Below are 24797 nucleotides of genomic sequence, written 5' to 3' on the forward strand. Positions count from 1 at the left end.
TATGTATATGTATATATATATATGTACTAGCAAAATACCCGCGCTTCACAGCGGAGAAGTAGTCTGTTAAAGAAGTTATGAAAAAGAAAAGGAAACCTTTTAAAAATAATGTAACATGATTGTCAATGTAATTGTTTTGTCACTGTTATGAGTGTTGCTGTCATATATATATATAGCAAAATACTGCATTAAAATTTTTATTAAGAAGAAAATTAAACCTTTTTAAACTGAGGGAAAATATGCCAATAATTATTTGTTAAGGATCTCTTTGTATACCACATTGTCAGTTCGGCTCTCTGGTTGTAATATGACTTAAGCTGTGCGCTGAGCTTACTCTTGAGCATGCAACTTACAGTTGGCCATATGAACAGTAATCTTGTCTCAAATCTGACAGCTTGGATTGCTGCTGTCATAATCGGTTTGAGTTTTATGGTTTGTTTCAATTACGACAGTATTTGCAGGACTTGTGTTGAAGTGACATTCGGCATCTGTCAAGCGTTGTAAGCACACAACCGATTTCATCGATAAAATCACATCCAGCTTTTGAGAGTTTAAAATTCATAAACATCAAAGTGTCCAATACTGAAATCGTCACCTGTGAATCTAAAATGTTTAAGAGGCATTGGTGGTTGTCGAAAGTTGTAAAATATTTGGCTATTTCGGTACACTTGAAAGCGACAACCGAACAATTCAGCGGCAGCCATCAACTCACATGCAGAACCATAGGTGAAGGGCTTAAGCATTTCACACTTCTAGTGCTCCTGTGTAGTATAATTATCTCCTGTACCATCATCAGTCCACACCTTGAACCTGTCCCAGTCATTCAATACATAAGACACAATGTTCCTCCGGTTATCAAGAGTGAGCCTGATATGGCCATGCAATATGTAACAAAGAGAATGGAAAAAGGTAGGTGCCATCTCCTGGCATAGAAACCACTCGGTAAGTGACAGTTCTTTGATCAATAGTGATCACCTCGATAGACATGGTAATGGGGTTTGGAATGATAAAGGAAATGGGTACCTGAGAAATGTAAAGTAAGTCTAAAACACCTATACAATAACTATAATTGTAATAAACAAACAATAAAACAGTGGAGAATGCCATGGATTAAACAAAAAGGCTGTAGTTATCAGTAGGGAGACGTGAATCTTGTGGCGAAGCAAGTAAGGGAATGTAGAGACAGGAGCGACGGACGGTCTTATATAGGCAGGCAGCCAACAACGTGGGAGGCGTTGGGATGGGGGACCCAATGCCACCTCAAGACGGTGACCGAAGCTGCAGGCTATGGACGATATATGTACGTAAGTAGGATTCAGTTAGCGTTAGGAACCCGTGTACCAAATTTCTTGAAGATGGGCCCATAAGTAACAAAGACTGTTGAAAAGTTCAATATGGCGGCTGACAGTGGCATCATACCACCGAAATAAGTATGTACATTGGTTTCATTTAGCTCAGGGAAGCCACCTACCAAATTTCGTGAAGATGGGGTCAAATAAGAAAGTTCAACATGGCGGACGTTGTTGACCGTTATGACCGTTACGCGTAGAATTTCGAAATGAAACCTGCTAAACTTTTGTAAGTAAGCTGTAAGGAATGAGCCTGCTAAATTTCAGCCTTCTACCTACACGGGAAGTTGGAGAATTAGTAAAGTTGGAAAGTTCAATATGGCAGCCGACAGTGGTGTCATACCAACAAAATAAGTACGTACATCGGTTTCCATTAAAAGTTCAATATGGTGTCCGACAGTGGCATCATACCACCGAAATAAGTACCAAATTTCAGCCTTCTACCTACACGGGAAGTTGGAGAATTAGTGATGTTGGAAAGTTCAATATGGCAGCTGACAGTGGCGTCATACCACCGAAATAAGTATGTACATTGGTTTCGGTTAGCACATGGAAGCTGCCTACCAAATTTCGTGAAGATGGGGCCATAAATAAGAAAGTTCAATATGGTGGACGTTGTTGACCGTTATGCGTAGAATTTCGAAATGAAACCTGATTAACTTTTGTAAGTAAGCTGTAAGGAATGGGCCTCCTAAATTTCAGCCTTCTACCTACATGGGAAGTTGGAGAATTAGTGACGTTTTGAAAATTCAATATGGCGGCCGACAGTGGCGTCATACCACCGAAATAAGTACGTACATCGGTTTTGGTTAGCGCAGGGAAGCCACCTACCAAATTTCGTGAAGATGGGATCAGCCTTCTACCTACACGGGAAGTCGGAAAATTGGTGACGTTGGAAAGTTCAATATGGCGGCCGACAGTGGTGTCATACCATCGAAATAAGTAAGTACACCAGTTTCGGTTAGCGCAGGGAAGCCGCCTACCTAATTTCGTGAAGATGGGGCCATAAATAAGAAAGTTCAACATGGTGGACGTTGTCGACCATTATCGACCTTTATGATCGTTACGTGTAGAATTTCAAAATGAAACCTGCTTAACTTTTGTAAGTAAGCTGTAAGGAATAAGCCTGCCAAATTTCAGCTTTCTACCTACATGGGAAGTTGGAGAATTAGTGATGAGTCAGTGAGTCAGTCAGTCAGTCAGTCAGTCAGTGAGGGCTTTGCTTTTTATTAGTATAGATATATAAATGTGTATATATATATGTATATATATATATATGTATATATGTATACATATATATATGTGTGTACTTAAGTTGAATTTGTAAGTATTACAACTTCCTGCTATGTGCATAACAGTACAAGCAGGCTTGCTATTGAGAGTAAATGGGGGCGGTGAGGGGCGATTCATCACCAGCCCACCTCACAGTCACCTCCACTACAGTATGCTGCCTGAAGTGTCCGCCCACCAAGAACGAACATGGTGCGGCAAAAGGCGTGTAGTTAATTGCCCATCACTACCTCCATTCAACAGGCAGCCATTCGATTCACCGTCAATGGCCTCTGTTCAGCCACAACTGGGTCACCGCTTGCAGCCTCACCATCCGCCTACCTAGAACGGGGCAGCCATGTGTTGTGAGCGAGCAGTAAAATCAATTGCCGCCAGGAGTTGCCCAAGGGACACTACACTGTGCGAGCAGTGAAATTGCCCCTCACAACCGGGTCACCGCTTGCAGCATCACCAGCCGCCCACAGATAATGAACGGGACAGCCGTGTGTGGTGGGCAGTCAGTAGAATTGCTTGCTGCTGGGAGCCGCCCAAGGGAACACTACACTGTGCGAGCAGCGAAATTGCCACCCTCCAGCCTCCATCCAGCCACCGCTTGCAGCTTCCCCAGGCCGAAGATGACGGAGCTGCAGTTACTGAGGCGCATATGTCGCAGCTGCGGTCCCGTTTGTATGTCTTAGGTCGGATGTGTATATATATGTGGCAGCTCCTCAAATAGCCAGGTTGTATAATTGGTTTAATAGACCTCTTTATTTGTTTATGCTTTTTTGGCACATTAACAACATTTAAGAATGTTAAAATTTGTGATGGCTGAATAAACGTTAATTGCCTACTCCCTTTGTTAGCCTTGTTGCCCTGTCCTACCATATGGAATATAGAGAAAGAAAAGACTACTAATAGGAGAAGCTGAACCACATTAGCAGTATATATCAGTTTGCAGGATAGTACACTATAGAGTCATTGCAACCTTGACACTTCAATGCATACAGTACAGTCAATCATCTGGTGGTGGTGGTGGGGGGGGTGATAGGTATTAAAGAGTCAAAAGAACATTGTCTCATTAACCACCAACTTGACCCTGTGATTTAGTAATTCTGGATCTCTGTTTTACTTGGGAGAAAAAGATTTTGTACATATTATTGACCATTATTCACATTTTTGATAGATTGTGCTGTTGCCAAATTGTTCAACTGAATGAAATATTACACATTTCAAGGCCCAGTTTGCTTATTATGGGCAGTCAGGCAGGATTATTTCAAACAATTAACTCAAATTTTTAAGTGAAAAGTTCAGGATGTTTGCTATGGAATTTGGGTTTTCTCCACTGTACTATGAAACAAAAAACAATGCCCCATTTGCAGTTAAAGTTGTGATTCAGTTGTAGAGAAGAGCAAAACATCATGGTGCTGTTCTTTTTATTGATAAAGTATATCCACAAAAAGCATGGAAAGCAGCACAGAGGCTCATTGCCAGGAGACTACATGCATCCCAGTCAGTTACTGAAAAATTAAATTTATTGACTCAGGTATTGTTTCTGATGTTCCTGAACACTGTCATAGCAGACAAACTTACAAAGAGATACGCCAGAACTTCATATCAGAGAACCAGTTCATGTGAAGCAGCTGCCTGGTAATAACACCCATCTTTGATTTAAATTTAAACCAAATCATAACATCAGTTAGCAGTGACAATCCTTTCCTGACAGCACTGCATATATTTTATGCACTTGTATTATATGTAGCAACTTACTAATCATTTTAGTGTTTTTATAAATTCTACAGCAGCTTGGGCTGCTACAAAACTTGCATCCATTAAGTCTAATGGGAAATACATCCTCTTTATGTAATAAAGCACCATTGTTGTTTTTTTTCTGCCAGTTATGCATACAGAACATTTTGGGGTCAACTACTATGCAGACAACATTTCATCTCAGACATCCTAAAAAGAAGGATAATTAAGAAAACGTTTAGAAGAGAAGCATTATTGCCTTCCTCACTAACATTTGATCATTTATTGTTTTATGGAAAATCTAGGCCTGCTTCTTCATCTGTGGTTGGTTTGGCATTTGGCCGGTACATCGTTGAACCTTTCTTCAGCCCCTGTCCAGCACCTGAAATACTTGTTAAAATGCTCAGCATAATTGAAGTCTGTAAGTAGCTATTTTACTTGCCAATCTTTGTTTCCATGCCTGCTTTATTGCAAGTTTCAATTATATCAACAAAGACCATACTGTATATGTAGCCACCTTAATAAAAAACAAGTCTCTGTGTGCCTGTCTTAAGTGTTTTGTACGGATTGATATGCCCCATGACAAACATTTTTAGTAATAAAATGTATTGCACTTGTCATTCCAATAGATGGTGCATCATAAATATTAACACTTCTTATACGAATCCCATACCAAGTGGTATATAACAGAGACATTGGCATTGCATGGTGCTCTGCAATTGTTAACGCTTAGGTCTACCTTGATTACTTATCTGTCTTAGATGGGTATTACAGCCAACCTTTATAACAAATGAAAACTACAAAAACTACATAATATATGATATACTATAACGTGTGTGTATGTATATATATATATATATATATATATATATATATATATATATATATATATATATATATATATAAAAATATATATATATATATATATATAATGCTCAAAAGAATTAAAGGAACACTTTTAATCAGAGTATAGCATAAAGTCAATGAAACTTATGGGATATTAATCTGGTCAGTTAAGTAGCAGAGGGGGTTGTTAATCAGTTTCAGCTGCTGTGGTGTTAATGAAATTAACAACAGATGCACTAGAGGGGCAACAATGAGATGACCCCCAAAACAGGAATGGTTTAACAGGTGGAGGCCACTGCCATTTTCCCTCCTCATCTTTTCTGACTGTTTCTTCACTAGTTTTGCATTTGGCTACAGTCAGTGTCACTACTGGTAGCATGAGGCGATACCTGGACCCTACAGAGGTTGCACAGGTAGTCCAACTTCTCCAGGATGGCACATCAATACGTGTCATTGCCAGAAGGTTTGCTGTGTCTCCTGCACAGTCTCAAGGGCATGGAGGAGATTCTAGGAGACAAGCAGTTACTCTAGAAGAGCTGGAGAGGGCCATAGAAGGTCCATAACCCATCAGCAGGACCAGTATCTGCTCTTTGGGCAAGGAGGAACAGGATGAGCACTGCCAGAGCCCTACAAAATGACCTCCAGCAGGCCACTGGTGTGAATGTCTCTGACCAAACAACCAGAAAGACTTCATGAGGGTGACCCAAGGGCCCCATGTCCTCTAATGGGCCCTGAGCTCACTGCCCAGCAGCATGCAGCTCGATTGGCATTCGCCATAGAATACCAGAATTGGCAGATGCACCACTGGTGCCCTGTGCTTTTACAGATGAGAGCAGGTTCACCCTGAGCACGTGACAGAAGTGAAAGGGTCTGGAGAAGCCATGGAGAACATTATACTACCTGTAACATCATTCAGCATGAGCAGTTTGGTGGTGGGTTAATGATTGTCTGGGGAGGCATATCCATGGAGGGTCACACAGACCGCTACAGGCTTGACAAAGGCACCTTGGCTGCCATTAGGTATCAGGATGAAATCCTTGGACCCATTGTTAGACCCTATGCTGGTACAGTGGCTCCTGGTGCATGACAATTCCTGGCCTCATGTGGTGAGAGTATGCAGGCAGTTCCTGGAAGATGAAGGAATTGATACCATTGAATGGCCACCACACTTTCCTGACCTAAATCCAATAGAACACCTCTGGGACATTATGTTTTGGTCCATCCAATGCCACCAGGTTGCACCTCAGACTGTCCAGGAGCTCAGTGATGCCCTGGTCCAGATCTGGGAGGAGATCCCCCACAACACCATCTGTCATCTCATTAGAAGCATGCACCGATGTTGTCAGGCATGTATACAAGAACACAGGGGCCATACAAAGTGCTGCGTACAATTTTGAGTTGCTGCAATTAAATTTGGGCAAAATGGACTAGCCTGCCACATAATTTTTTCACTCTGATTTTTGGGGTGTCTTTGAATTCAGGGCTCTGTAGGTTGATCATTTTCATTTCCATCAAACGATGTGGCATCCTTTCGTTCTTAACACATTACCCAGTCTATATCAGTATAGATATCCAGGAGGATTTCTTTTTCCCATTGAGATCTGATGTGTTTTCAAAGTGTTCCTTTAATTTATTTGAGCAGTTTATATATATATATATGCAGTGCATCCGGGAAGTATTCACAGCACATCAGTTTTTACAAATTTTGTTATGTTACAGCCTTATTCCAAAATGGATTAAATTCATTTTTTTCCTCAGAATTCTACACACAACACTCCATAATGACAACGTGAAAAAAGTTTACTTGAGGTTTTTGCAAATTTATTAAAGATAAAAACACTAAGACAGTACATGTACATAAGTATTCACAGCCTTTGCCATGAAGCTCAAAATTGAGCTCAGGTGCATCCTGTTTCCCCTGATCATTCTTGAGATGTTTCTGCAGCTTAATTGGAGTCCATCTGTGGTAAACTCTGTTGATTGGACATGATTTGGAAAGGCACACACCTGTCTATATAAGGTCCCACAGTTGACAGTTCATGTCAGAGCACAAACCAAGCATGAAGTCAAAGGAATTGTCTGTAGACCTCCGAGACAGGATTGTCTCGAGGCACAAATCTGGGGAAGGTTACAGAATAATTTCTGCTGCTTTGAAGGTCCCAATAAGCACAGTGGCCTCCATCATCCGTAAGTGGAAGAAGTTCGAAACCACCAGGACTCTTCCTAGAGCTGGCCAGCCATCTAAACTGAGCGATCAGGAAAGAAGGGCCATAGTCAGGGAGGTGACCAAGAACCCGATGGTCACTCTGTCAGAGGTCCTCTGTGGAGAGAGGAGAACCTTCCAGAAAGACAACCATCTCTGCAGCAATCCACCAATCAGGCCTGTATGGTAGAGTGGCCACACGGAAGCCACTCCTTAGTAAAAGGCACATGGCAGCCCGACTGGAGTTTGCTAAAAGGCACCTGAAGGACTCTCAGACCATGGGAAACAAAATTTGTCTGATGAGACAAAGATTGAACTCTTTGGTGTGAATGCCAGGCATCACGTTTGGAGGAAACCAGACACCGCTTATCACCAGGCCAATACCATCCCTACAGTGAAGCATGGTGGTGGTAGCATCATGCTGTGGTGATGTTTCTTAGCGGCAGGAACTGGGAGACTTGTCAGGATAAAGGGGAAGATGACTGCAGCAATATACAGAGACATCCTGGATGAAAACCTGCTCCAGTGCGCTCTTGACCTCAGACTGGGGCGACGGTTCATCTTTCAGCAGGAAAATGACCCTAAGCACACAGCCAAGATATTTTGGTCTCGTCCGATGCGAGAGATGGACGTCTGAAGTGGAGCTCCGCTAGCAGTGGTGCTATTTTTCATATTATTTGCTTATTATTCAGAGATATCCTGTATTTATTCAACCCGAGAGGGACCGCTACAGTATATGTAAACACATATAAACATGGCCAACAAGAAGGGGGGTCCGAAAGAATCGAAGACTAAAGCTACATCCAAGCTGCGATCAGCAAGCCCTAGTTCGAGATACGGCCTCTCAGAGACAGACCTGGATCAGATGGGCGAAAGTACAGACTCCTCGGGACCACGGTCCGCTACATCGTCGCCGGCTGAGAGCGAAAAGGGGAGCGAAGGTGCGATCGTGAGTGCAGATGTGGATAGCTCGCCGATTGGAGAGGATTACCTGAAACTGGAAAAGGCCGGGAGGTCCGCGGCTTCAGTTACGCAATTACGCGGGACTGGAGCAGCGGGACACCGGCTTCAGCAGAGTCTGCTGCTTCATCTACGGCACAAGAAGGCACATTTCAGCTATCTGAACTGAAAGTGTTGCTCGCTGAGCTCAGGCAAGATATAAAGAAAAGCGAGAAGGCTAATGAGAAAGCAACGGCAAAGGCACATGAGAGACTGAAACAGGAATTAAAACAGGAAATCCAACAGGCAAATGAAAGGCTGCGCCAAGAGGTACAACTTGAACTTCGACAGGTGCTGGGTAAAATCGAAGAGCGCATTGAGAAAAACTCAGTTAAACTGAGCACGCTTGCTGATCGATTGGAGCATCTTAGTGAGACATTCACGAATCGGATCGAAATAGCGAACATCTAGCTGCCAGTGCCGAGGAAAGAGCAGTAAATGTCAGTTGAATGTAAAAACTCGGAGAAAAACTTGGAGACAGACTGGCTGCTTTAGAAGATGGGAATAGAAGGTATAATGTCAGAATTGAAGGCCTGCCGGAGAATCGAGAAAGTTTAAACCCGTGAAATTCAACTGAACTTTTTCTAAAATAATCGGGGCGACTTTAAAGCAGAATCTGAGATAGCAGCGGCTTACAGCGACGCGGATCAAACACCGTCAGACCCGACCAAGATCTTTTATAGTTCGTTTTGAGCGATTATCATTTAAGTTAGAGGTGATGGAACTCCTCAGGAAAAAAAGGAAGATATTATATATGAAGATTGCCACATTCGCGTCTTCCCTGACTTCTCTCCAGCAACAGCTATCAAAGCGCCGCCTTCTATAATATTAAACAGCGCTACGGCAAGCCAATGTCAAATACGGCCTCCTGTATCCGGCAAAACTGAAAGTGGAATGGCAGGGTCATTTCTATGTTTTCGCTAGCAAGGAGGAGGCAGAAAATGAGTTAAGAAAGCTGATCCCGGGACTATTCTGATACATAATTGTGAGTCATGGCGGTAAATGATAAAGCTAGGATTAATAATCTACTGTCTGATCTATTTGTTTTAAAATACGGGTTTTTATCAGCATATATTCTCATATTCTTATATTATTATTACTTACTTATTACTTATCATTACTTAGTATTACTAGGGCTAAATGTTTATGTTTTATTGTGCTTAATTACGTTTTCCTCCTTTTTTTTCTTTTCTAATTATTTCATGTGTACCCTAAATGAGACTGTTCAATATCATACCCTTGGTTTGCTGTTATTGCTATTACTGCATTAAGACTTGTTATGCTTGTTTTGGACACATCTTTAACACCATCACCTGGGTTTATTATCTGGGGATATCATCTTAATGCACTAAAATTGATGAAGATTATATGTATATATGTATGTGTATGTATATATATATGTATATATGTATGTATATGTGTGTATATATATATATGTATATATATTAAGTGCAAAATTCTTTTTTTTTTTTTTCTTTTTCCTCTTTTAAAGACTATATTGGTAACAGATATCTCTATCTTTTAACCTTAAAGCGCCACTGCATGGGGGCTTGATGTGCTTTGGACGTGCTCTGTCTCTGGGTATGTCAGAGGACTGGGACTGCATGAAGTGGGTTTTAGCCTCACCTGGGGAGGCAAAAAGGGAGGGTGGGGGTTAAGGGGGGAAGAGAAAGAGAGCAGGCTTGATCTATATCTAATCTATCATCTCAATCTTTATAATTATAACTATCAACGTAATAATAAGCTGCATGGCAACAACTCTTGGGGGAATAGGAAATTAAGACCTAAACTATTTCACTTCCAGTTAAGACTATAATATGACACCAAAAACTCAGAATCAGTGTCTCCATGATGGGACAGTTAACTTCGTAAGCTGGAATGTTAAAGGCCTGAATCACGAATTAAAGAGAAAGAAAGTACTTTCTCACCTAACAGGTCTAAATGCTAAAATAGTATTTTTACAGGAAACCCACTTACTAAGTAAGGATCAGTTCCGCTGCAAAAGACTGGACTGGCCAAATGTTCCATTCTAGTTTTACAAAGAAAACTAGAGGGGTGGGAATTCTCATACATAGAACAGTACCATTTGTAGCATCAGATGTAGTATTGGATCCTGAAGGGAGATATGTGATGGTCATGGGAGACTTATCTAACTGTAAAATGATTTTGATAAATGTTTATGCACCTAATGTTGATGATAAGGAATTTATACAAAATTTATTTGCATCCATTCCCAATCTGAACACTCATAAACTTATAATGGCTGGGGACTTTAATTGTGTTCTAAATCCACTTTTAGATAAGACTTCCTCCACAGGGGAGCGACAACTAACACCGCAAAGATAATTACAAAGTTTATAACTGAACACAACTTATCAGATCCCTGGAGGTTTTAAACCCAAATTCAAGAACATATTCTTTCTACTCACCAGTACATCATTGCTACTCAAGGATTGATTACTTCTTTATAGATAATAACTTCTTGCCTAAGATTAAATCTTGTAAATACGATGCTATTGTTATTTCAGACCATGCTCCGATGATCTTGGAGCTGAAATTACTAAGCCCCATACACTCACCCCGCAGATGGCGTCTCAATCCGCTTCTATTAGCTGACGAGAATTGTACTGAATTTATATCCAAACAAATTGAATTCTTTCTAGAGACAAATACATCCCCTGAGATCTCTGCAGGAATACTCTGGGAAACTCTTAAGGCCTTCTTAAGAGGACAGATTATCTCATATCTTTCCCACAGAAATAAATCCGCGAAGAAAGTAGCAGAGATAAAAGCGAAATTACTAAAATAGATGAAGAACATGCCAGACTACCAAGCGAGACTCTACATAAGAGGAGGCAGGCTCTACATTCAGAATTAAACCTCTTGACAACTAAAGAAACCGAACAACTAATTTACAAATCCAGACATCATTATTATGAACATGGAGAGAAAGCTAATAAGCTTTTAGCGCAACAAATTCACAAGCAAGATGTGCATAGCAATCTCGTAATTACTAACACGAACGGAGATAAAATCATCGAACACAAAAATATAATGTACACTTTTAGAGACTACTATAAATCCCTATATACTACTGAGTTTAAAGAAGACAATATACAATCTAATGCATTTCTGGATAAATTACAGATACCACAAATTGACGCTATTAGTGTGGAGGAGCTCGATAAACCTCTGTCATTATCAGAATTACTGGATGCTATAAAGTCACTCCAAGGTGGAAAAGCAGCAGGCCCTGATGGCTACCCTGCAGAGTTTTACAAGAAATTCTCCGCTCAGCTAGCTCCCCTCCTATTAGCAACATTTACAGAAGCCAGAGATAACCAATCTCTTCCACAAACCTTTCGCCAAGCACTAATCACTGTCTTTCCAAAACAAAATAAGGACTTATTACAATGTGCATCATACAGACCAATTTCACTTCTGAATAACGACGTTAAAATACTCTCTAAAATCATAGCTAGAAGGATGGAGAAAGTGCTCCCTCAGTAATATCACAAGACCAAACTGGATTTATTAGGGGCCGACACTTATCTTCAAATCTTCGACGCCTGTTTAATGTAATATACTCACCAACTAAATCAAACACCCCAGAAATATTATTATCATTGGATGCAGAAAAAGCATTCGACATGATTGAATGGAAATACCTTTTACTATTTTGGAGAAGTTTGGGTTTGGCCCAACATTTGTGCATGGATTAAATTACTGTATACTAACCCAGAAGCTTCAGTTTGCATCAATAACATTTGCTCAGACTACTTTAAACTAGAACGTGGCACAAGACAAGGATGCCCTTTGTCACCACTGCTGTTTGCAATTGCCATTGAACCACTGGCAATACATTGTCGAAATACTGATCAGATAAAGGGGATTAGCAGAGAAGGACTGGAACAGAAAATCTCATTATATGCAGATGACATGGTACTGTATATATCGGACCCAGAAAATTCTGTGCCTGCAGTCTTAGCAGCACTCACAGAATTTCAAAAGCTCTCTGGTCTCAGAATTAATCTGAATAAAAGTGTACTCTTTCCGTGAATTCGCAAGCATATAATATTAGATTAGACACCCTTCCTTTTATCATTGCAGAACAGTTTAAATACCTCGGGTAAACATCACAAGTAAACATAAAGCTCTTTATCAACAAAATTTCGTCGTCTGCATGGAAAAAATTAAACAAGACTTGCATAGATGGTCAACCCTTCATCTCACACTAGCTGGAAGAATTAACACTGTTAAGATGAATATTCTTCCTAAGCTCCTTTTTATTTCAAAACATACCAATATACATTAATAAATCGTTCTTTAAGCAATTAGATTCAACAATAACCTCATTTATTTGGAATTCTAAACATCCACGCATCAAAAGAGCGACCTACAAAGACAAAAGGCAGAAGGCGGCATGGCTCTACCTAACTTCCAGTTTTATTACTGGGGCAAATATACAGTCGATAAGAACCTGGACACAAATAGAAGAACATACACAGGCATGGACCGCAATAGAAGTAAAATCCTGCAGTACTTCTTTGTATTCCTTGCTTTGTGCTCCAATAAACACACGTTATCGGCAATACACTAATAACCCAATTGTGCTCCACTCACTTAGAATCTGGAACCAATGTAGAAAGCATTTTAAGACGGAGAAGCTTCTTTCTGTGGCACCCTGCAAAAGAACCACCTCTTTCAACCCTCACAAACATATGCAGTTTTAATATCTGGAAAAATTTGGAATTAACTTGCTTAGAGATCTTTATATAGACAACGTCTTTGCATCCTATGAACAATTACATTCCAAATTTAACATTCCAGCTACAAATTTCTTTCACTATCTTCAAATCAGGAACTTTGTTAAACAGAACCTTCCAGATTTTCCTCATCTTGCACCCTCATCCACGCTGGAAAAATTATTGCTCAATTTCAAGGAGTTAGACTCCATCTCTACAATATATAAAATCCTTTTACAATCCCTTCCTTTCAAAGATCCAAGAGGACACTGGGAAAATGACCTCTCAATTAATATATCAGAAAAGGAGTGGAAAGTAGCAATGCAGAGAATTCACTCAAGCTCCATATGCAAAGCATACAATTATACAACTCAAAATTATATATCGAGCACATCTGTCTCGACTAAAACTCTCAAAATGTTTCCAGGGCATGATCCAACCTGTGAACGCTGCAAAAGCCCCAGCCTCACTAGGTCACATGTTCTGGGCCTGCTCCAAATTAACATTATTCTGGACAAAAATTTTTAATTACCTCTCAGACAGTCTTGGACTCACAATCCCTCCTAACCCATTAACAGCTGTGTTTGGGGTTCTTCCAGAGGGTCTTAAAGTGGAGAAAGACAAACAAATTGTGATTGCATTCACTACACTGTTGGCACGCAGACTTATTCTGATAAACTGGAAGAACCCAAACTCTCCTCTTTAAGTCAGTGGGAAACTGATGTGTTATATTATTTAAAATTGGAAAAATCAAATACTCAGTTAGAGGATCTGTGCAGACTTTTTCAAAACATGGCAGGATCTAATCAGTAATATTTTGAAATGTTTATAAAGCACAGAGAATTTGTTGATTTAGGTATTTTTAAAAGCCTTAAATTTTACACCGTTTGGCTTGCTCTCTCTCTCAAGGGTGGGGATCGATCTGTTCTTAGCATAATTTTTTTTTTTTTTTTTGTAAAACTTGATTGCTATGTATTGATTGTAATAAAATAATAAATAAAATAAAAAAAAAAAGATATTAAATGAGTGGCTTCAGGACAACTCTGTGAATTTCCTTGAGTAGCCCAGCCAGAGCCCAGACTTGAATCCGATTGAACACTTCTGGAGAAATCTTAAAATGGCTGTGCACCGACGCTTCCCATCCAACCTGATGGAGCTTGAGAGGTGCTGCAAAGAGGAATTGGAGAAACTGGCCAAGGATAGGTGTGCCAAGCTTGTGGCATCATATTCAAAAAGACTTGTGGCTGTAATTGCTGCCAAAGGTGCATCGACAAAGTATTGAGCAAAGGCTGTGAATACTTGTGTACATGTGATTTCTCAGTTTTTTTATTTTTAATAAATTTGCAAAAACCTCAAGTAAACTTTTTTCACGTTGTCATTATGGGGTGTTGTGTGTAGAATTCTGAGGAAAAAAATGAATTTAATACATTTTGGAATAAGGCTGTATATATATACAGTGCATCTGGAAAGTATTATAATATAAACGTGAATGTCTGTCTATCTATTAGAGCACCATGCAAAAAATACTGTACCTATTTCTACAAATCTTTTCAGGTATTTACCTTATAGGCTACATTTGAATACAGGTTAATAAAATTTTACATTTTCTATGTATAAATATTTAGGAAAAAATAAAAACTGAGGAAACCTGGCATTTTTGTTGTGAACTTTGTAACTTCAGTATCACAACAATGTGGTTTTTACTTCAAAACAATTAGAAGTGTAACAAAACAAGTGTTATGTTGAACACAGTCATTACTGATGTTTTTTTAAATATTTAAGGGTCTTGAAAAAGTGAAAATTTTGCCAAAAAAATTTTCAAAAATCCATTCCCTCTTTCCTGAAAATTCATATTATGTTGAACAAAAAGGGTTCTATTCAGTTTTTGTCTAGGGCAAATAATAAACAAGCAGATTACCTATTTGTGATGAGTTCAATTCTTGAGTTGCAGTAACAAAAGTCTTTTGAGATGGAGAAGTAAGATGAGGCAGACACTTTGTGTTGATCCACCAGGACTATCATTTGTCTTTCAGTACGTTACAACTGTGGTACATTCCACACACTCTGTAACATTTCAATATTATTACTGAAATACTGAGATAGTTAATATTACCGTTGTGTGAATTGTTCTTTGCTGCAAAGTTATTTCTATTTCTCTAAATTTTACACTTAATTTCATAGTAAACCCTTGCAATGTCTTAATGAGATTCAGAAGCACTATATGTTAAATATTACTTAAAAATACATATCTTTCTGCCGTAGTGAGGAAGTCATTAAGTGTCAGAAGTAATTTTTAGTTATCTTATTCATGTAATGCACATTCTGTTGCTGTTCTGGACAAAGCTGGGTAAAGTAGGTAGTATACAACTTCCTCAACTTCCGGCGCCGCATCCGAGTGGCAGCCTTTCCAGCAGCTCCGTATATGACTTTATCTTTTTACCTTTTAATCTCTATTTTTCTCTATTTCACTGATCACTTCTACCACTTTCTTTTATGTGGAATTGCTCCCTGGACACTTTTTACTATTTTACTATTTGACATGGATTTTACACTCCGAGAATCGCCTATTCAAGTAGTCAGCTTAAAGCACTGAGAAGAGATGCTTATGCCGGTGTGGTTCCTTATTTACCTGACGAGGTAAGAAGACGATATCGGGGCAGCCGAGCCGGCGCAAAGATAAAAGATAAGATTAAATCGAGACAACTTGAGAGAAAATGGCGTTATAAACTGTCGGTGCCTTCTGTGATCCTGGGAAATGTAAACTCACTACCAAATAAGATCGACGAACTGGCTGTGCTGGTGAAAAATGTCAGAACCTACAGAGAATGCAGCTTGCTGTGTTTTAGTGAAATGTGGCTAACGTCTCCCATCCCAGATGCTAACGTGGAGCTACCCGGTTTTAGCACAGTTAGAGCGGACAGAGACGCAAGTACCTGCGGAAAGAAGAAAGTGGTGCAACTCAGGACATGTTAACGTTAAAATCTCCACTTGCTGCAGGGACATCGAACTGTTGGCCGTAAGTCTGCGCCCCTATTACTTGCCCAGAGAGTTTGGACACGTGATTGCTGTTATTGTTTACATCCCCCCTCAAGCGAACGCGGAGATGGCGAGTGACATCATCCATTCCGCAGTTGCTAAGTTACAAACGCAGCACCCTGAGGCACTTGTGCTAATCGCTGGAGACTTTAACCATGTAACGCTGGACAAAACATTACATGCCTTCTCCCCGCCCCGCTGCCTGCACTTGGGAAAGCAGATCATAACCTGGTTCTGCTTCAGCCTCAATACAAACCAAGAGTGAGGGCGCTACCTACAACTACACGCTCATTCAGGAAGTGGTCCCCTGAGGCCTCCCAGCAGCCGAGAGTCGAGGTAATTCTTGGTAGCGATAACCAATCGGATCGCTCTCCGCTACCAAGATTCTACCAAGAATTGAAAGCACGGGCCAATCGCGACCCGTATCGGCTACCAAGAATTGACCAATCGCGCCCCGTTTCGGCTACCAAGAATTGGCCAATGACGGCTCGCTCTGCTACCAAGAATTGACGAATCACGACTAGCAAAACTCGGAGAGGGCGGGCCAACCTCTTGTCAGTTAATGTATTCTGCAAAAGCTTCTTCGAGTCGGCACACACACTAACGCTTCGCGATTTGCGTGCGCCTTTTGAACTGTCTAAAAATGTTACTCACTAGTGTCGGTTTGTGCAGATATATTTACGTTCACCTACACATGTTCTGAATGATTTTTTTAAACATTCTTGGTTAAGTTTATTACATTTACTAAATATTTGTGCAACACGTGTAAAGACAGATATAATAATGTATAAATACAGTATAATAAACATTGAATTGTATAATCATAGTTTAATTTTACAGAGTGAGCTTTAAAAATACTAATATGAAGTGCTCATTAATTATAAAAATACAAATCATAGAGAAAATCAACTATGTGTACATATTTCCTACAAAAGACCCTTGGGAAGTCTTTCTGGTATATAAATATATATGTATATATATGTACCTGTAAAACAAAAGATTGGTATGCTTTTTTTTAATACTTAACACTAAGTTATTCTTATAAAACAGACCTACACCTTTAATACTCAGATGATTCTACTCATGCTGTAGAATTGCATATATATTATAGATATACATGCTGTAAAATAGCATGCATATTATAGATATATATAGTTAATTATATATATATATATATATACATATATATTATATATATAGTTAATTATATATATATATATATATTTATATATATATATATTTATATATATATATATATATTTATTTATATATATATATTTATATATATATATATATATACACTCAGCAAAAAAAGAAACGTCCCTTTTTCAGGACTGTGTATTTCAACAATAATGTTTTAAAAATCCAAATAACTTTACAGATCTTCATTGTAAAGGGTTTAAACAATGTTTTCCATGCATGTTCAATTAACCATAATCAATTAATTAACATGCACCTGTGGAATGGTCGTTAAGACCTTAACAGCTTACAGAAAGTAGGCATTTAAGGTCACAGTTCTAAAACGCAGGACACTAAAGAGACTTGTCTACCGACTGTGAAAGATGCCCAGGGTCCCTGCTCATCTGCGTGAACGTGCATTAGGCCTGCTGCAGGGAGGCATGAGGACTGCTGATGTGGCTAGGGCAATAAATTGCCATGTCTGCACTGTGAGACGCCTAAGACAGTGCTACAGGTAGACAGTGGAAGAGCCCGGATCTCAATCCCATTGAGCACGTCTGGGACCTGTTGGATCGCAGGGTGAGGGCTAGGGCCATTCCCCAGAAATGTCCAGGAACTTGCAGGTACCTTGGTGGAAGAGTGGGGTAACATCTCACAGCAAGAACTGACAAATCTGGTCCAGTCCATGAGGAGGAGATGCACTGCAGTACTTCAAGCAGCTGGTGGCCACACCAGATACTGACTGGTACTTTTGAATTTGAGCCTCCCTTCATTCAGGGACACATTGTGAAACATTTTTAGTTTATGTCTTATGGTGTTGACTCTTTTAGTGTTCATACAAATATTTACACATTAAGTTTACTGAAAGTAAAAACAGTTGAAAGTCAGAGGACGTTCTTTTTTGCTGAGTGTATATCTATCTATCTATCTATCTATAGATATAGATATATATCTTATATATATATATCTTATATATAGATAGATAGATAGATATACTGTATATAATAGATAGATAGATATATCATGCAGTAGAATAGCATATATATATAGTTAATTATGCTTGTTTACTAGAACACATATAGCTGTTTTGCACTAAGTATATAAACATTTCCCTCTGCAATATTTCCAAATATTTATTTTACCTACTTCAAGAATGTCAGTTTGTGCAGATATAATTACATTTACCTGCACATTTTTGAATGATTTTTAAACATTCTTGGTTAAGTTTATTACATTTATTAAATATTTATGCAACAAGTGTAAAGACATGTATAATAATCTATAAATATAATAAACATTGAATTGTATAATCAGTTCAATTTTACACAGTGAGCTTTTAAAATAATATGAAGTGCTCTATAATTATAAAAATACAAATCATAGAAAGTGAAAAGTTTTTTTTTCTTTACTTTATCTTTGCCAATTTAAAAACTTTAAACTGAATTGTTTGGGCGAGTTAATTTTTATCTGAAAATGATAAATCAACTATGTGTACATATTTCCTACAAAAGACTCTTGGAAAGTCTTTCTGGTATATAAAGACCAATGAATTACTGCAGTAAAAATTATATATATACTGTGTATATATGTACCTGTAAAAACAAGAGACCGGTATGCTTTTTTTTTTAATACTTAACACTAATTTCACAAATCGTTCATATCAAGGCCAATATAGAATAATAATAATACTCTATATTAACATTGATGTTATAAATTATGCTTATAAAGTAGACCTACACCTTTAATACTCAGACAATGCTATATATATATAAGTGCTGTTTACTGTTTACTTTGCAATATTTCCAATTTACCTACTTCAAATTAATTGTCAGCATCAACTAGAATATACAGGTATTACTTTCCAAATGTTACAAATATATACAAACACAAATCTGTGCACTATTATTTATTAAAGTGCTTTCATTTTATTTCATCCTTCTTGATTATGCTGTGCAGCCGTCTCAGACGATAGTAAAGGCACTTTATAAGGAAGTGAAATGCATTATTATTTGTTATAATTATGATTCAATAGAATGGGCAGGCAGTTTGTTTAAGTGTGATTTTTAACTTTGCTTGTTGTCTGTGTGTTCCTTGACAAATCATACACTAAACAGTTTTCGTTTAATCAAAAAAGAAAAATAAACAAACTACAACTGCAATGTAGGATTCAAAGCACCGTTCGTTGAAGAGAAAGTTTTTTCCATTCGCAATGTGCCTTGAGCGGGATTCGAACTCGCGTCCCTGCAGTAATTTTTGGTAGTTCGTCTCTCAAGAATTGCAGCCGTACCTCGACTCATGCGCGATATCCTTAGCGCAGAGCAGGCTCTGAGAGACTGCTTTGGAACTACAGACTGGGATATATTGCTTGGGTCACATAGTGAGAACATTGAAGAGGCTGTTGAATGCACAACTGATTACATCAACTTCTGTATGGACATTGTAGTTCCAGTAAGAGCAGTATGCTGCTATGCTAACAACAAGCCATGGGTTACAAGTGACATCAAGGGCCTTTTGAACCAGAAGAAAAGGGCTTTTAAAGGTGGTGATCAGCATGAGCTCAAGCGCGTGCAGAAGGAACTCCGAGTCCAGCTCAGGGCGCCGAAAGAGCAGTACAGGAGAAAGCTGGAGCAGAAGTTGCAGAACAACAGCATGAAGGAAGTGTGGGATGGGATGAAGATTATCACTGGCTGCAGCTCGAAGCGGGATGCCGCCATCGAGACAGACGTGGAGAGAGCAAACCAAATGAACAACTTCTTTAATAGGTTTGATCACAGTAACCCACTCTCACCTCGGAGTACTGCATCCTCCAACCATGCTTCTGCTGATACCAGCATATGTGAGACATCCCCACCCACAATTACAGCAGCCCAGGTGAGCAGAAAGCTGAAAAGACTTTGTGCCAGCAAAGCAGCGGGTCCAGATGGTGTATCGCCACGACTGCTGAAGGCATGTGCGCTTGGAACTGGGGAGTCCTCTACAGCGCATCTTCAACCTGAGCCTGGAACAGGGGAGAGTCCCAAGGCTTTGGAAAACATCTTGTATCACCCCTGTCCCAAAGGTATCACGTCCTAGTGAGCTGAATGACTTCCGTCCTTGTTGCTCTGACATCACATCTGATGAAGACCATTGAGCGGCTGCTGCTTCACCACCTGAGGCCACAGGTCCGCCATGCCCTCGACCCTCTGCAGTTCACATACCAGGAGAAGGTGGGAGCGGAGGATGCCATCATCTATATGCTACACCGATTTCTCTCCCACCTGGACAGAGGCAGTGGTGCTGTAAGAATTATGTTTTTGGACTTCTCTAGCGCCTTCAACACCATCCAACCTCTGCTCCTTAGAGACAAGCTGACTGAGATGGGAGTAGACTCACACCTGGTGGCATGGATCGTGGACTATCTTACAGACAGACCTCAATATGTGCGTCTTGGGAACTGCACGTCTGACATTGTGTTCAGCAATACTGGGGCGCAAGCAGGGGACTGTACTTTCTCCGTCCTGTTCAATCTATATACATCAGACTTCCAATATGACTCGGAGTCCTGCCACGTGCAAAAGTTCACTGATGACACTGCTATTGTGGGCTGCATCAGGTGTGGGCAGGAGGAGGAGTACAGAAAGTTAATCAAAGACTTTGTTAAATGGTGCGACTCAAACCACGTACACCTTAACGCCAACAAGACCAAGGAGCTGGTGGTGGATTTTAGGAGGCCTAGGCCCCTCATGGACTCTGTGATCATCAGAGGTGACTTTGTGCAGAGAGTGCAGACCTTTAAATATCTGGGTGTGCAGCTGGATGACAAATTGGACTGGACTGCCAATACTGATGCTCTATGTAAGAAAGGTCAGAGCAGACTACTTTCTGAGAAGGTTGGCATCCTTCAACATCTGCAGTAAGATGCTGCAGATGTTCTACCAGACGGTTGTGGCGAGTGCCCTCTTCTACGCGGTGGTGTGCTGGGGTGGCAGCATAAAGATGAAAGACACCTCACGCCTGGACAAACTTGTTAAGAAGGCAGGCTCTATTGTAGGATTAAAGTTGGACAGTTTAACATCTGTGGCAGAGAGACGGGCACTAAGCAAACTCCTGTCAATCATGAATAATCCACTGCATCCACTTAACAGTATCATCTCCAGACAGAGGAGCAGCTTCAGTGACAGACTTTTGTCACTGTCCTGCTCCACTGACAGACTAAAGAGATCGTTTCTCCCCCACACTATGCGACTCTTCAATTCCACCCGGGGGAGTAAATGCTAACATTAATTTTATTTTAATTTTTTTCATTTTTATTACTATTTAATTTAATATTGTTTCTTTGTATCAGTATACTGCTGCTGGATTATGTGAATTTCCCCTTGGGATTAATAAAGTATCTATCTATCTATCTATCTATCTACAATATGTGATATAATGCAGAGTGTGCCTATATATATGTTGCATGGGTTTAACAGTTTGTTACTTGATTTTTCAATAGTTAGTGTCAACCAAAATTGTTTTTAAAGCCAATGTTAACTTTACATTTAGAAATACAAGATTCCACTCATTGATACTAATGATGCTGATCAAAAGATTTACATATAATTACAATTACATGATTTTGATGAGAACTGGCTTTTTACTATTTAACTTTAGCAAATGTCACACAACTAAGTTGTGAAGGTCCCCAAAATATAATATTTTACTACATTACTTGGCTATTTATGGTTCTCTGAATGAAGAAAAACTTTTGTGCAAAATTTACCTTTAAAATATCTCCACATGTGCCATTATGTTGTTTAAAAAACAACTTATTTAAAAAAATTTGGACTCCATTTTACTACTTCTCTTCATAATTTAGAATCCTTCTATTATGTCTCATTCTAACATCCATCTGCTTAATCTAAAAACACTGAATTCTTTCAATAAGTGTTGCAATCAACTTAGTCACTCTTCTCTGTACATTCTAGTGCTATTATATCTTTTTTGTAGTATACAGGCCATGCAGGGATGTATACAATATTCCATATGTAGGCTTAACTAACAATACATTTTCAGTGCCAATGAAAATAAGAGCAAACCTGGCAGTGATGGTGAAGCAAAATTTATTACAAAGTAGCAGTGCAGTGCCATCACCCAAATAAGAAAAACAAATAAATAAATACTCTAAAAAACACCAGAAAATAAAATTGTTAAAAAAAATGTAAAAGATTCCCCTGTAACTACATCTCAGTGTTCTGCCTGTGGCAACTAGATTTTTAACTGAAATGTCTGGATACTGATATTTAGTACATGTTCTATACAAAACATAACTAATCGATATCTTATTTCAAAGTAGATATGAGAATTTGTTTTCCCTTTGTAAGTATCTTTCTTCTGGTCAACTTGTTGATAGCATAGCTAAGGAGGTTGAATCTTACCATTTTACCCAGTCTAATTTAAGTCCTAAAGTTTTATTCACTCTTTTCTTACATGTCAATAAGAACCATTTTCTTGTGTTCTTTGTTATCACAGTTCGACTTTCAAGTCACAAACAAACATTGTAGCCTTTACTTTATGAGTATTAGATTTTTTGTCCTCTTTCACTATTTCCTTATTGTGTGTGGACACAATATCCATCCATGGTCTTTTCCTTGTTAGTTTAACACTGATTTAGTAGTTTAAATTGCAGTATTACTTATGTAGTGTGCTTTTGATATATTCCTTTGTCACTACTTTACATCCTTTATGTGATTGATGCCAATTAAAATTATTTTTCTTTCTTGATTTGTCAGTTCTTTTACCATTTCCTTATGGTTATAGATTGGAAGGTTTTATCATGTATGTTACCTGTTTTTATAATTTGGTAAATGAGGAAAATAAAAAACTATATATTTTCATTATCTGGGATATTCATTTCATCTAATTGTTTAAGGTCATCTTTTTTCAGATGTGCCAGTGAGCCTTGAGTCCATTGAATGATAATTATTAGGCACTTTTGTTTATGAAACTCTTGGCGGGGCCAAGCATACATAGGAGAGATGCTGTTAGAAAGAGTGGAGCCATAAAGACTGTGTTTGAGTGTGAGTGATTATCAAGCACCATAAAAGCAGAGCTTATGAGACCTGTGCCAATGGCTGAGGCATGCAAGCCTTATGAAGGATCCTGGCTTACATTGGTTCACTGAGTTGGGGGAAGTGAATGTAGATGGTGTTGCCTTTGACCCTAAGTGACCAGTGAGAGAGAGAGCTGATGGCATGAAAGTGCAGGCAGGAGACACTGTGGACAAAAGATCAGTGTAGCTTCATGGAAGGAACTAGCGAAGACTGAAGCTATGACAGCATAGGTGAACAGTGGTTCAGAAAGGCAGGGGAGACAGGGAAAGATGTACCATTTCACAATTTAATAGTCTACCAGCACTTTTGATGTTAAAATATCAGCTGAATAATTTCATTTTAATGAGGTTGACTACTCCAAATCTATAATTTCACACACCCTATCAATTAGATCACAGAACATCAATCAATGAAATATTTACAGACCTCTGGCCTTCAAAGCCCAATGGCAGAACTGAAAAGTTCAGGTTGCGCACCCTGAGATATTACTAAGGATATGTCTAGAACAGTGTAGGGTCAAACAGCCTGCCCAAGTAATTCAGACACAATCTAGTGGTGCCAGGTACAATGAAATTTTCTCATACTCCAAAAGCAAATATTTTTCTAGATAAGAAATTCCCTTGAGCTTACCATGGAAAAATGGAAAAATGTGATATTAAGACTAAGTTGAGAAGGCTATTAGGTTTGACAAGTATGGTAAAGTATTGAGGTAAGTATACTGCATATGTAATTTTTGTGCAACAGGTGCAATCTGAAGTTCCCTACTACAAAGACACCACTGATTGTAAACTATTACTAAAAATATCTGTTTACATGTTTTTTTCAGAATGTTTCTTTGCACCTCTCCTTATGCCTCACATTATTTAAATGGCTTTGTCTTTCTTCATCATTGCCTAGTGTTTGTTGTGGCTGTGAACTGCTGGAGTGTCGACTGGACCTCACGATTGCAGATTGTACTTACCACTGTCAAGATGGGCGCCTTGGTTTTGATCATTGTGCCAGGAATGATCAGACTTGCTTCAGGTAACATAAATGCCTTGTTTGCTTTTTTAGCTGTTATGATCAATAGTTGTTGAACAGCAAGTATGCATTGTTCCTTCATGCCAGGATGATCCATAAATATGTGCCAACCCCAGAAGCTCCTCTGAGTCTGTATTTGGCAGTACCATTGAATAAGAGCTCACCATGAAGTAAATACTGCTGTGTATTTTATAGGAAGTGCTGCCACCTAGCATTGTGCTCTTTATCCCCAGTCTTTTCTGTTTTTCTGTTCCATCTTCTCTTTTCTCCACAATGAAACTGATGCAGATTGTGTGATAATTATTTCTAGTTATGTAAAAAGCATAGTAATACT

At 39.1% G+C, this 24797-nt stretch overlaps 1 protein-coding gene across 1 annotated transcript in view; it reads left to right on the forward strand.

Moving 5' to 3' along the window:
* LOC120539458 (cystine/glutamate transporter-like) overlaps positions 1-24797 on the forward strand; it is a 92183-nt gene that overhangs the window by 24070 nt on the left and 43316 nt on the right. The window contains exons 3-4 of the mRNA XM_039769531.1: positions 4670-4785; positions 24341-24466. Of these exons, the coding sequence (XP_039625465.1) occupies positions 4670-4785; positions 24341-24466 (242 nt within the window). The remainder of the gene's footprint in view (positions 1-4669; positions 4786-24340; positions 24467-24797) is intronic.

The sequence above is a fragment of the Polypterus senegalus genome, chromosome 11, assembly GCF_016835505.1.
Source record: "Polypterus senegalus isolate Bchr_013 chromosome 11, ASM1683550v1, whole genome shotgun sequence".
In the NCBI taxonomy this organism is placed as follows: Eukaryota; Metazoa; Chordata; class Cladistia; order Polypteriformes; family Polypteridae; genus Polypterus; species Polypterus senegalus.